This window comes from Stigmatopora nigra, chromosome 6 (assembly GCF_051989575.1).
Source record: "Stigmatopora nigra isolate UIUO_SnigA chromosome 6, RoL_Snig_1.1, whole genome shotgun sequence".
Classification (NCBI taxonomy): Eukaryota; Metazoa; Chordata; class Actinopteri; order Syngnathiformes; family Syngnathidae; genus Stigmatopora; species Stigmatopora nigra.
In genome coordinates this window covers 12,829,775-12,843,529 of record NC_135513.1, presented here as the reverse complement: position 1 = coordinate 12,843,529, position 13,755 = coordinate 12,829,775, and the positions used below count along the sequence as shown (strand labels likewise).

General features: G+C 35.8%; 1 protein-coding gene across 1 annotated transcript; it reads left to right on the top strand.

The window, feature by feature from the left end:
• Positions 1 to 4,759: 4,759 nt before the first annotated feature.
• LOC144198360 (voltage-dependent calcium channel gamma-1 subunit-like) lies at positions 4,760 to 12,728 on the top strand. The gene is made up of 4 exons (XM_077719319.1): positions 4,760 to 5,227; positions 10,534 to 10,608; positions 12,240 to 12,386; positions 12,451 to 12,728. Exons 1-4 carry the CDS (start codon positions 4,990 to 4,992, stop codon positions 12,681 to 12,683), a joined length of 693 nt encoding a protein of 230 aa, XP_077575445.1. The 5' UTR covers positions 4,760 to 4,989; the 3' UTR covers positions 12,684 to 12,728.
• Positions 12,729 to 13,755: the final 1,027 nt, after the last annotated feature.

Sequence of the window (13,755 nt, the reverse complement as noted above, 5' to 3'; positions counted from 1 at the left end):
CAAAAACTGCCTGGTGAGGTTTTATTTGGCCAATAATGGAGACTCGCAGTGTTACGACTTTAAAAAGGTTGACAGTCGGGGTGTTAAAGTGAAAACGCATAAGCAAACTTAATGCTCGACTGAGCTAACTAACAGGCCGCCGAACATCTCCAGCGTCTCGTAACATGAGCTTAGGCAAAGCGTGGGCTGTTTTTGCGCCGCGTGGCGATCTCCGAGATCACACGCTTGCTTCCCGCTATCGTGCACGCTTGAACCGGCTTGATGGATTGTTTCGCCCGCTTTGGAATCTGTCCAATCAAGCCTAGTTGGCGAAACTGTGTAGATTGTCCAGTTCGCTGAGCCTCCATTAGGACGACGAGACTTATTTTGAGTCTGCATGCATGTGTGTATGTAGCTTGATCTTGCCAAATGGGTCTTAAGACTGATTTCCTTCCACGGTTATGAGTTTAGGGTGTCTTGTCCCTTCTGTTATTTAACCAAAGTGGTTCAATTTACATCCCTTGGATCTGTTTTGATATTTTACTCATAATAAAGCTCATGTCCTAAGGCAAGGGTGTCAGACTCGAGTTGGTTCGCGGGCCGTATTAATGTCAATGTTATTTCATGTGGGCCGGACTATTTTAGATGTAATATTTAGATTTTTTTTTTAATAAATTGATTAAAAGAAGTGGATTAAAAGCCCTGAATATTCAGTTTTTTATAGATCTAAAACAATGTTTATTTTAGCTTTTTTTATATATATTTTTAGATTTTACAAAATGATTTTTGAACTAAAAACACAGAAAAAATTGATAAAAAATTGTAATTATTGATTTAAAAGGGGGAAAAAAATCAGGAAATTTAATATACATCTTTACTCTTCATTTTAATTTGTATAGATCTAAAACAATGTTTATTTTAGCATTTTTTGTATATTTTCAGATTTTACAAAATTATTTTTGACCTAAAAACACAAAAAAATGATAAAAAATTACAATTATTGATTAAAAAGCGGTAAAATCACGAAATTTAATAAACATCTATACTCTTCACTTTAATTTGATCCTAAAACAGAAAGTCAGCACTCATGATTTACTTTCCCGGGCCGCACAAAATGATGCGGCGGGCCATATTTGGCCCCCGGGCCGCCACTTTCACACCTGTGTCCTAAGTCTCCTTGTTGTGGTGTCCAGTGAAATGCCTCCTCCAGTAACTGACAAAATATTGGCAGAGGTCACCTCTATGCTCGTTAACATTAGGTCGAGGTGCAAGAATGACTCACAGATAGACAGACTGTAGCCTGAAGTGGGCACCCATCCGTGACCAATAGAAGATGACACGCTAGTTTATACCTCATCTAAATGTAACATAAACACTCAATGAAATGCTAAAGTCAACTTTTACAGGCTAGCGGTGTTTATTTTTGGAGTAACGTCCTTGTTTATGTGAAAGGTCCTGTATTTGAGCCAAGTTCATTTATCTTTGCCGTTACCATGGCAACTGTTTTGTTAGTCAAATTCTGTTGCAATGGTGAGCAAAAACATGAGACTGTAGTGGCTTATACTGTGATGTTTAATGACTTTGTATAGCAAGCTACTACTTTCTTGATTGTGTATTTGTTTCTTTTAAATTAGATTCTAGTTATTATTGTTAGACCAGGGGTGTCAAACTCTGGTTTGCGGGCCACATTAACGTCAACTCCATTTAATGTGGGCCGGACCATTTTAGATATAATATTTAGATTTTTTTTAAATAAATGGATTAAAAGAACTGGATTAAAATCCCTGAATATTCATTTTTTATAGATCTAAAAATATATTTATTTGAACTTTTTTTTAAATATATTTTTAGATTTTACAAAATGATTTTTTAACTAAAAACAGAAAAAAATGATTAAAAATTTACAATAATTGATTTAAAAGGGGGAAATATGGATATTTAATATAAATCTATACTTTTCATTTTAATTTGATCCTAAAACAAAAAGTCAGCACTCATAATTTACCTTCTCGGGCCGCACAAAATGATGCGGCGGGCCAGATTTGGCCCCCGGGCCTTCACTTTGACACCTCTTGTGTAGGGAGTGACGGTACTACATTACACTACATTTCGAGTGGTTGTACCATACACAATTCAGGGTTAAATCCCCTACATAATCTCTATGGAGAAAGTCAGTTATCAGTCCAAAAGCATGAAAACTTCCTAAACCAGGAGGACATAAAGAAATGTTCAAATCAGATGAATACACAAACCCGCACCCCCCCTTGGTGCGATTGCCTCACCACAGGCACCCACTTTCCCAAATGGCTGACATTTCTCCCGGCAGGGGTCTTTATTCCTTGCTTCCTGTGGATATTGTTGCCATACAGTGGATCTAGGAACTGTGGGGGTGACATCTGTCACTGTGATGAAGCTGGCTTTGGCCAGGAGCAATCAGAACCATTCGTTTTATTTGACTCCAAAGACAAATCGAATGTTGATGCTTGACCTAATAATGCAAACCGGGAGTACCGTATTTTCACGACTATAAGGCGCCCTTAAAAGTCTTAAATTTTCTCCAAAATAGACAGTGCGCCTTATAATCCAGTGCGCCTTATATATGGAAAAAACAGACAACGAAAAACCACCACTGTCGGATATTAAAAAAAAAACACAAACGCCTGAACTGAAACAATACTGTTAAATATGCAGAGTCCATCTGAGTTTAAAAAATCTTCCAGCATATAGCTCCTCCCCCACTGCAAGATTTTATACAAAAAAATCCAAAACATCAACAATGGCTGGCTCTAGAGGTGACTGTAAAGTAGTGAGTGCTTCATACCTGGAAGTCAATAGCAATTAGCGTATTTTCACGACTATAAGGCGCACTTAAAAGTCTTAAATTTTCTCCAAAATAGACAGTGCGCCTTATAATCCAGTGCGCCTTATATATGGAAAAAACAGACAACGAAAAACCACCACTGTCGGATATTAAAAAAAAAACACAAACGCCTGAACTGAAACAATACTGTTAAATATGCAGAGTCCATCTGAGTTTAAAAAATCTTCCAGCATATAGCTCCTCCCCCACTGCAAGATTTTATACAAAAAATGCAAAACATCAACAATGGCTGGCTCTAGAGGTGACTGTGTAGTGAGTGAGTGCTTCATACCTGAAAGTCAATAGCAATATTTTCACAACTATAAGGCGCACTTAAAAGTCTTAAATTTTCTCCAAAATAGACAGTGCGCCTTATAATACAGTGCGCCTTATATATGGCGAAAATGTCATTCATTTAGGGTGCGCCTTATAATGCGGTGCGCCTTATAGTCGTGAAAATACGGTACTTGAACACATTGCATAAAAAAGTACTTCCCCCTTTTAAACTGTCAATGAACATTAAAGACTGAAATGGCTTAACAAGTCAATCAAAAAGTCACCAAGGTATTTTGTTGGATACTTAAAAATAAAGGGTAATGGGGTGTAGAAGAGGGAAGACTTTACTCGAATGTAAAGTAGGCTCTTTTAACGTAATGACATCTAACAGGTGTCCTCAACTGCAAAGAGCTTGGTTTCACAAAGAGGTTAGTGTTTGTGATGATAACCATTGAAAGAGCTTTTAAACAAGGATTGAATGTTTAAAGAGGAGGTTCTTCTATCTGTGGATTTGCTAAGCGCCCTTTGTTAGTTCTCGTCTTGGTTTCACCTGTCCATTTTTGACATGAATGACCTTAGCATGTGTCGAGATTCCCGCACTTTGCCATTAGTCGAGGCCGGGTAACAACTGACTGGGGTTGTTAATTAGACGCATTTCAGTGTACTGGCAGGTTAGTTCGGCTATAGGATGAAAGGGGAATGTCAGACATCCCAAAAATTGAAGTGGTGAGGTATTTTCTTTAATTATTGTTTATCAAAATTAGGAATATATGAATAGCTAATATAAAAAAAAGGTAGAATCCTTTTTTATAGTGGAGAAACCCAATTGGAACACATACTTACAGGACATAATAATTCAGATCCAGTAAAAAAAACTTTAACCAATATTTGAAAAGGATACAAGTACAGTATTTCCTTGAATAATGTAAACTAGACATGTCTGATATAATCAAAAAACGCAATGTAAAATCACCTCAATTATTTCTACCATGCGTACTTTTGAACAAAATATCTTTTCTATTTTTCTACCTGAACCTAATATAAAATTGGTAGAATTTTGCAGCAAAGTATAGATATTTTTTAGTTGAGGAACTCAATTGGAACACATACTTACAGGACATAATAATTCAGATCCAGTAAAAAAAAAACTATAACCAATATTTGAAAAGGATACAAGTACAGTATTTCCTCGAATAATGTACACTGCAATAATAATAAAAAACGCAATATAAAATCACCTCTATTATTTCCACCATGCATACTTTTCTACATCCACACAATATCAAAAATTAGACATTAAACCTTACCCAACTATATGCATATGTAAATACGATAATGTATGTAATACGTAGTACTTAAAATCATCTATTTTGGGATAGCATGCCCAATCTCCCACCTCTACTCAAAACCTCCACTTTTCAATCCAACCAATGAATAACCTGCAATCCAGCTCCAATGCAAAGCACCCCATTTTTGAATACATATTACACTATATCGCACTTACCAGGAAAGCCTCACAACTTGACTCATCAGTAACATTTATAGCCTCAACACACTCCCCGCCCTCAACCCACCAATAACTTAACCCACCCCCCTCAAAAAAATAAAAACTACACCCTTGTCCCGCAATGGCAGCCAGTTGGTTTAGTGATCAGCTTTCCTGATCTAACTCAACAGCTGTGCCTCCAAACTTGCAGCCCCCTTCGCTCAGACAGAAGATCTCAGCATAAGGAGCCTCAGTAAGACGAAGTTCTTTAACCCTCTACACTGGAAAAACCGGCACTTGTCAGAGAGAACTGAAGAAGAAGGTGTCATCGAATGCGTCTCATTATTTTTCTTCTTCTAGACTAAACAATTGAGCCCAATTGGGAAATATGGAAAAGCGTACCAAGATAAATATTGCCATTTTTGTGCTGTTGGTGGGCATGGCTTGCATGTTCACGGCAGTGGTGACGGACTACTGGGCCGTGCTGAGTCCTCGGGTGCAGAAGGTCAACGCCACGTGCGAGGCGGCACATTTTGGACTCTGGAGGCTGTGTAAGAAGACTATCTACATCAGTGAGGATGTCTACCAGGAGAAACATGGATGTGGACCTATTAGCCTGCCTGGAGGTGAGAATCTGATTCTATAAGTTTGTATGTTTGACTACCGTATTTTCACGACTATAAGGCACACTTAAAAGTCTTAAATTTTCTCAAAAATAGACAGTGCGCCTTATATATGGAAAAAACAGACAACCAAAAACGAAAAACCACCACTGTCGGATATTAAAAAAAACACAAACGCCTGAATTGAAACAATACTGTTAAATATGCAGATGCCATCTTAGTTTACAGAATCTTCCATCATATAGCTCCTCCCCCACTGCAAGATTTTATACAAAAAAATCCAAAACATCAACAATGGCTGGCTCTAGAGGTGACTGTAAAGTAGTGAGTGCTTCATACCTGGAAGTCAATAGCAATTAGCGTATTTTCACGACTATAAGGCGCACTTAAAAGTCTGAAATTTTCTCCAAAATAGACAGTGCGCCTTATAATACAGTGCGCCTTATATATGGAAAAATGTCATCCATTGAGGGTGCGCCTTATAATGTGGTGCGCCTTATAGTCGTGAAAATACAGTATTTACTTTTCCAAGTTAAATTCTTGATGTTGCTGGATAATGGAAATATTTTTCATACATTTATTTTTCCTTACCGTTTATCCTCAAACTGCACTTAAGTCTTCAGTCCAAATTACAAATGTCACATTCAATATAATAAAAGTACAGCAACTGTTTGTGCCTCAAATATCACTGACGCAAATATGGATCACCATTAGAATTTACAGCCAAGTTTTATTACGATCATGGGCGATATAACTTGCCAAGTTTTCAAAAATAGCCCTTCTGAGTTTAACATGGAAAATAAAATCCTTCATTTATGTGTATTTTTGTGAGATTTGTGTGTTCTCTACAGTTAGAGAATGTAATGGACATTTTTTTTCCAGACTGTGTTCCAACTAGATGAGTTTAAAACATCATTTTTCTGTGCAAATATTCTGCAAAGCGTCAAAAGTGACAAATAATGTGAGCGCTACTTTTTGGCAGAATGCACAAGGACACACTGACAATGTTGAAAAATGTAAATATAGAGACATTAAGTTGAATACCAAGACCAAAATAACAAAGAAATATACATTGGTAGTTAAACTGATACTGTGTTGAATTAAATTCTCTTATTTGGGCAATTGTAGTGAGTTTTATAGATTTTTTGTTCACATAGGACACATAAAATTGAAAAATAGGACTGGATTTTGACATATTATGTTTAGTTTGGTTTCTAAGTGAGTCTAACTGACTTTAGTACAACACATCATCATGAAAAACTTAAAGCAAAGACTTACTGTCCATTGGATTTAAGCAGCAGACCTTAAAATTCACAAAAAAACTGATTTTACCCTTCAAGTGACTTCCTGCTTTGGGTTAAAACCTCTTCCTGTCTGGAAAGGAAATATAGAGCAAAAAAATGCAACGCATACCAAAATATACTTTCTTCTATCTTTCTTTTTTTGTTGTTAAAAAAATGACCAAGTTTGTGCATTGATTTCTACAAAATTCCAATGAAATAAAATACATCTGTAGATATTTGGCAGAAAAATAATCAAGTTTCAGTCAATCAATATGTCTGGTCTAAAAACCTTCATATTTTTCAGTAATCAAACATCCAAACTACTCCAAAAAATGTCTTTTAATGAAGCTGAATCTTCCTTCTTTTTACATAAATAAACCTGCCTGATTAGTGACCTTCACTGCACTGGCAGCCATTGTTTACGAACTGAGTAAACTCGTTTGAGCGCGTTGGAGTCTGCTGGCTCTATTTGGTGACAACCGCCACTGTTTATCACAACCACCACGACGAGTCTTAAAGGGCAACTTGGAAAGACAGTGATAAAAAGCAGGACTAATACTATTAGTAATGCGGTGAGAGGAGGTCATTTGGGAGACTGTCATCTGGAAAATATGGTTTGAGCTACTGTTGAGGCCTTTATGTTGATGGCAGGCTTCACAGTGGCCAGCCAATCACAGGGACACATACTAATACCATACAATATACTCATACAAAAAATTCTAATACAAAGCTCCTCCCCCACTGCAAGATTTTGTGCAAAAAAATGCAATATATCAACAAGGGCTGGCTCTAGAGGTGACTGTGTAGTTCCTATTCAAAATGAGTGCTAAATTAACCAAAGCACCTTCTCTATTACATACCTGGAACTCAATACCAATTAACATACGTGAATTCCTGTCTCTGAATTTCTTGGCCAATCATCTTAAAGCCTGGGTATTAGAAGAACAAAATTGCAATTAAAACACTGTCTAAAACTGTCCTACATGAGTGTGTGTGTCTAGTTTGAGTCATCGTTTATTTTCAAACCTACACAAGGGACTAAAGAAGGAATTAGCCTTAGACTACAATCTTACATATTTACATATATATGTATATATTCATTAATATGAATATAAATATGCTCATTATTATGTGCTGTTCCTTATAAAATAAATCAAACTCAACCTACGGAGACTTTTGCATAGAAATACACTAGTATACATGTTTTGGGGATGTGGGTACCCGGAGAAAAACCTACGCAAGCCCAGGGAAAACCTGCACATTCCAGGTAGTAAAAGACCCACATGGCATCGAACCCTCGACCCCAGAACCATGAGCCCGAAGCACTAACCACTTGGTTGCAACAACTAATTACTTCATAAAAAAATGAATACATGTGGGAGGAGTACCCAGAGAAAACCCAATGGAGAACATGCAAGCTACACACAGTAAAGTCCCACATGGCATCGAACCCTCGACCCCAGAACCATGAGGCCGACGCACTAACCACCTGGTTGCAAAAACTAATTACTTGATAAAAAATGAATACATGTGGGAGGAGCACCCAGAGAAAACCCACACAACCCCAGGCAGAACATGCAAACTGCACACAGTGAAGACCCACATGGCATCGAACCCTCAACCCCAAAACTGTGAGGCGAAAGCACTAACCACTTGGTTGCAACAACTAATTACTTCATAAAAAATGAATACAGTTTTCAGACAGTTAAATCAGTTTTGAAAGCTAATCATACAATTTCTTACTTCACATAACTTGTTTATTTTCTCACTTTAACATTCTTCTGCTAACGCTATACTTCACCTGAGTAGTTCTACTTGAAGATACTTCAATCCAAGGTCAATTGTCGCATCACAGCTTAAAGGAATGATAAAAATGTTGCTTTGAAATCAACATGTGACCATCACAAGAATTATAAAATGGGTCTCCAACTCAGTACAGATACATATGTTACATTTATGGAATGTATTTTTATACGACTTTTAATAATACCATGCAGAGCCAGTCATTTGAGCTTCAAATATAGGCCTCATGAATGCCCAGCTGTCCAAACCAGGTTGAGTGTTCATGACCGGTCTGAGACTGTTCTTGAGTGACGGTGCCGCCTGGAAGAACCCGACGACTGAGCTCCGAAGTTTGTCGACCCACTCAAGCGAGGATTCCAACCCGCTGCCTTCACATGTCCAGACGTTCAAATTACAGCACACTCAACAAAAGTGGCAAAGTCTGACTCGGCCAAGTGTAACGGCTGCTGCTATTCCCCCATTGGCGAGGCATGCCATTCTTTTGGGGAAAGCACGCTAGCATTCTTTGGGAAGTGGTTGGGGTACTGTGTCTTATTTGGAATTTTGGGGGCTACAGAATTGTGATTCACCCAACAGTTATTTTATTTTATACATGCAATGAGTTCCGGTATGGAAAAAAAGCAGGGAATATTATTATTATTTTTTGTTCTTAATATATATACATATATATTATGTTTTAGAGAAATACCGAATCCTAGAAGACAGTAGATAACTCCTAAACCACTTATTTAAATCCATAAATGCAGAAACTAAACCTTCGTGAACGCTTAAATCAAGGGTGTCAAGGGTGTAGATTATTTTTTTACATAAATGGATTAAAAGAACTGAATTAAAAGCCCTGAATATTCAGTTTCATATAGATCCAAAACAATGTTTATTTTAGCTTTTTTTTATATATATTTTTAGATTTTGCAAAATGTTTTTTGAACTAAAAACACAGAAAAAAATGATTAAAAAATTACAATTATTGATTTAAAAGGGGGCTCCAAAACAATGTTTATTTTAGCTTCTTTTATATATATTTTTAGACTTTACAAAATGATTTTTGAGCTAAAAACACAGAAAAATCGATTTAATTGATTTAAAAGGGGAAAATCAGGTAATTTAATATACATCTATAATCTTCTTTTGAATTTGATCCTAAAAGAGAAAGTCAGCACTCATGATTTACTTTCCCCGGCCGCACAAAATGTTGCGACAGGCCACATCTGGCCCCTGGGCTGCCACTTTGACACCTGTGCTTTAACCAATAGAGTTCAACTTTCCAGGTCAAACTTAATTTCTTGTTGAGTGCAATAAAGTTATTGACATATTAACGCCTTAGTGTGGATGTTGCAAGCTGACAGCCGGCAGTTTGTTTCAGTTCTTCAAAAGCGTGGAACACTTTACACGACCCAAGAAAAATAACGAGCTGTCGACTCAACCGCAAATGAACGTCGCGTTCTGTGTAATTTATAGCTTCGGCCTTCTATTCTTTTGGAAAAAAAAACGTCATTCTCTGATACTTAACATGATTTCTTTAGGGGATTTCAGAGGCTTCATGTTGGATAGCACATGCATGTCTAATCAGGAGGAAAAACGTGGTTTCCAGGGAGACTATTAGACAAAGTTGACATGCGAGGTGTAACTGAAAATCTGCTGTGACAAGACGCTTTTTTTTGCCCGAGATGTGGCTCACATGTGGATTCCTAATCCTACTTTCCATACGCTCTTATACTGTGATACATACTTTCATGTGGAAAAACTTGTTTGGGGTTTTTAGGAACCACATTTGGAGATTTTTCCTCTAATGGGTCTGACGCAACCTAAATTTGTTTGTCATAGTAAAAAAATGAGCCATAAAAATGGTTTAGTGTGTCAGTTATTAGAATATTAAGAGAGATTTTAAGGAAAAGTAACAAAATGGTTTTGTATGAAACAATGTTTATGTTATGCACGTTTTTACACTAAATTTCAGCAGCTTGGAAAGTCCGAATTGTTGCTTTTTTTACTGGATTGGTTGTTTTTGTTATGGTATTTGTTACAAAATACTAGGGGTAATAGGTATACAGGAACGGGATAGAATGTACTAAGTATAAAGTATAGCTAAAAAATAGGTACAAGTAAATTTATCTAAAAGATACATTAAAAGGGGAGGGCAATATGGAACCCATATTAAATATTATCCGTTTTTATTCATGTAAGGAATGTACCAATAACTATCTTTTGTTTGTATTTCCCTAGAGGAAAACTGTACTTACTTTGGCCACTTCACTCCAGGACAAGACTCGGAGATATTTGAGCATAAAACACAGAAAGGTGAGTTTTTTTTTCCATGGTTGAACAAAAAAACGAAATGCCCTAGAGACCGTTATTTTGAGTCAGTAGTTGTGGAGTTATGCTGCTTTGCCACATTTGCATTCCCAGCTGCCCACACTGTGGCGGATGCATCGGATGGTGCCAAATGTGTGCATTAAGTTGCGTGAAACTAAAGACGTTCATAGCATAAGCACCCTGTGACCCCAACCTCCTACGATCCTTCACAGTATATCACAGAGCCCCCTTCGCGTGTAGACAGGGCGGTTTTTCGACAACCGTTGCCTCATTTTTATTTTATTCATCCTTTTATACAAGAGTATTTTGTGCTTCTACCATTAGAGCTGGCCTTCACCACAGGAAGTAATTTATATATATACATACACATGTATACATATATACACATATACATACATATATGTATACACATATACATACATATATGTATACACATTTACATACATATATGTATACACATTTACATACATATATGTATACACATTTACATACATATATGTATACACATTTACATACATATATGTATACACATATACATACATATATGTATACACATATACATACATATATGTATACACATATACATACATATATGTATACACATATACATACATATATGTATACACATATACATACATATATGTATACACATATACATACATATATGTATACACATATACACACATACATATGTATACACATATACATACACATATGTATACACATATACATACACATATGTATACACATATACATACACATGTATACACATATACATACACATGTATACACATATACATACACATATGTATACACATATACATACACATATGTATACACATATACATACATATATGTATACACATATACATACACATATGTATACATATATACACACATACATATATGTATACACATATACATACACATATGTATACATATATACACACATACATATGTATACATATATACACGTATACATATATACACGTATACATATATACACATATACATATGTATACATATATACACACATACATATGTATACATATATACACATACATATGTATACATATATACACATATACATATGTATACATACATATACATATGTATACATATATACACATACATATGTATGTATACACATACATTTATATACATATGTATACACATATACATTTATATACATATGTATACACATATACATTTATATACATATGTATACATATATATACACATATGTATTTATATACATGTATATATGTATGAATGCATATGTATATATATATATATGTACCTACAAATGTATATATATATTTGGGAGCCAGAAGTGTGTTCTTGAATATTCTGGTTGTGAATAGGGTAGTCACTTATAAATGTGTTAAAATCACCTTAAATTTCTAAAAGGAAAAGCAAAATCAGTGTATTCCGTTAAAGGAATACTTTTGCTGACCTGGGTCAAACTACTTCTGTGTATTTCAACATCTTCTATTATAATCTATGTGCTGCAATTCTTATACATTATATTCATTTATTCAAGCACACCAACCCTGTAAAGACATTTTGAAGGAAACTAAAAGACAACCCAAAACAACCTTGATCTTTCATTCCAGAGTACAACATCTCCGCGGCAGCCATCTCCATCTTCAGTCTGGCCTTTATGATTTTCGGCTCTCTATGTTTGATTGGTTCCTGCACTGGTAAAGGAAAAGGAAGACTTTACCTTCTCAAACCTTCTGGAATGTTTTTCGCCTTTTCAGGTAGGTTTGCATGGCTCCAAGTCCCCATTCCAGGACAAAAAAACTCCTAATTTTCCCCTTTTAGGTCTATGTTCCTTCATCTCACTAGAGGTAATGCGTCAATCAGTCAAACGCATGATCGAGAGTGAGGACACCATCTGGATGCAGTACTACTACAGCTGGTCATTTGCTAATGCTTGCGTAGGCTTTATCCTCCTCTTCCTCACCGGCATCGCTCTTCTTATCCTCTCCATGCCGCAAATGCCGAGGAACCCGTGGGAAACTTGCATGGACGCCGAACCTGAGCCAGTGGAGTGAAAATTCGAAGAAGAAATGTCATAAAAGAAATTAACTTTACCTCACAATCATCAAACGACTTGAAAACAGCTCTTTTCTACACGGCAGTTATTAAAAAGTACACCAAAAATAAAAAAATCAATGTCAAAAGTGGTCCTTAAGGGTCGAAGTGGGTGTTAGTTTTCAATCCAACTGAAAAATAACATACATTTCCAACATTGTGGTGTGTTAAAATGTCATCAGCTGATTGCCGTCAGGTATGTTGGTTTATAAAGGAACGTCATTGGTTAAATTATCTGTGTTTGGATTGGTTGAAACAAAAAAACCTGCACCCACAGCAGCCTTTTTTTGCAATAGTTTGGACACCTCTTGTCCTAAATGATTGACATTGTGGGTGTGGTGGAGGGAGAGGACATATTTTGACATTTTACAGTAAAAACATCATTTTCTGAATGTATTAATGAGATATCTTCTGTTCAAAATGACTGGTATACATAATAATGAGATTTTCCATGTTTATTGGACATAAAGGTTCATGAAAGAATTTAGTTTAAGATTATTGGAGACATTTTTGGATGCATTTGAAATGACATACTCAGTTTCTTTGGGTTACATCATGAGATAGTTCAAAGGAGTCTGAGATTTGTGGATTTAGACGATTCTGGTTTGAATTGGAGGGAATGGAGGGCATCATTTAAGACAAGATTTAACAAAAATATAAACCTTCATTGGCCTAAAAACAGGTGCGACCATGGTGTGATATGAAAACATTTATGCAATGCATGCTGTTTTTTGCCTTAAATATATTGTACATACAGTTTTTTTTCTTATTTTATTTTACAAGCAGCATGTTAAAGGAAAACAGTTAGATATTGAATTATACGTTAATTAAATCAATGTAATTAGCATTTGGCAATCCGACAGTATTGCTAAAAACATCCAACCAATGAACAGCAAGTAAAATGTAAACAAATATAAATGACCATACTGCCTAATATATTCATAATCTGAAGTACATATTGTTTTTTTGTGTTTTTATATTTTTTTCCCATCTGGTCAAACATTTTAGTCTTTTTTTTATTAATATAGACAC

Bases quoted from the DNA above. Each gene is read 5' to 3' on its own strand.
- LOC144198360 (XM_077719319.1), top strand. From the start codon at position 4,990: ATGGAAAAGCGTACCAAGATAAATATTGCCATTTTTGTGCTGTTGGTG. The intron at 10,609-12,239 runs GTGAGTTTTTTT...CTTTCATTCCAG, and splicing joins TGAGCATAAAACACAGAAAG to AGTACAACATCTCCGCGGCA. The intron at 12,387-12,450 runs GTAGGTTTGCAT...TTCCCCTTTTAG, and splicing joins AATGTTTTTCGCCTTTTCAG to GTCTATGTTCCTTCATCTCA.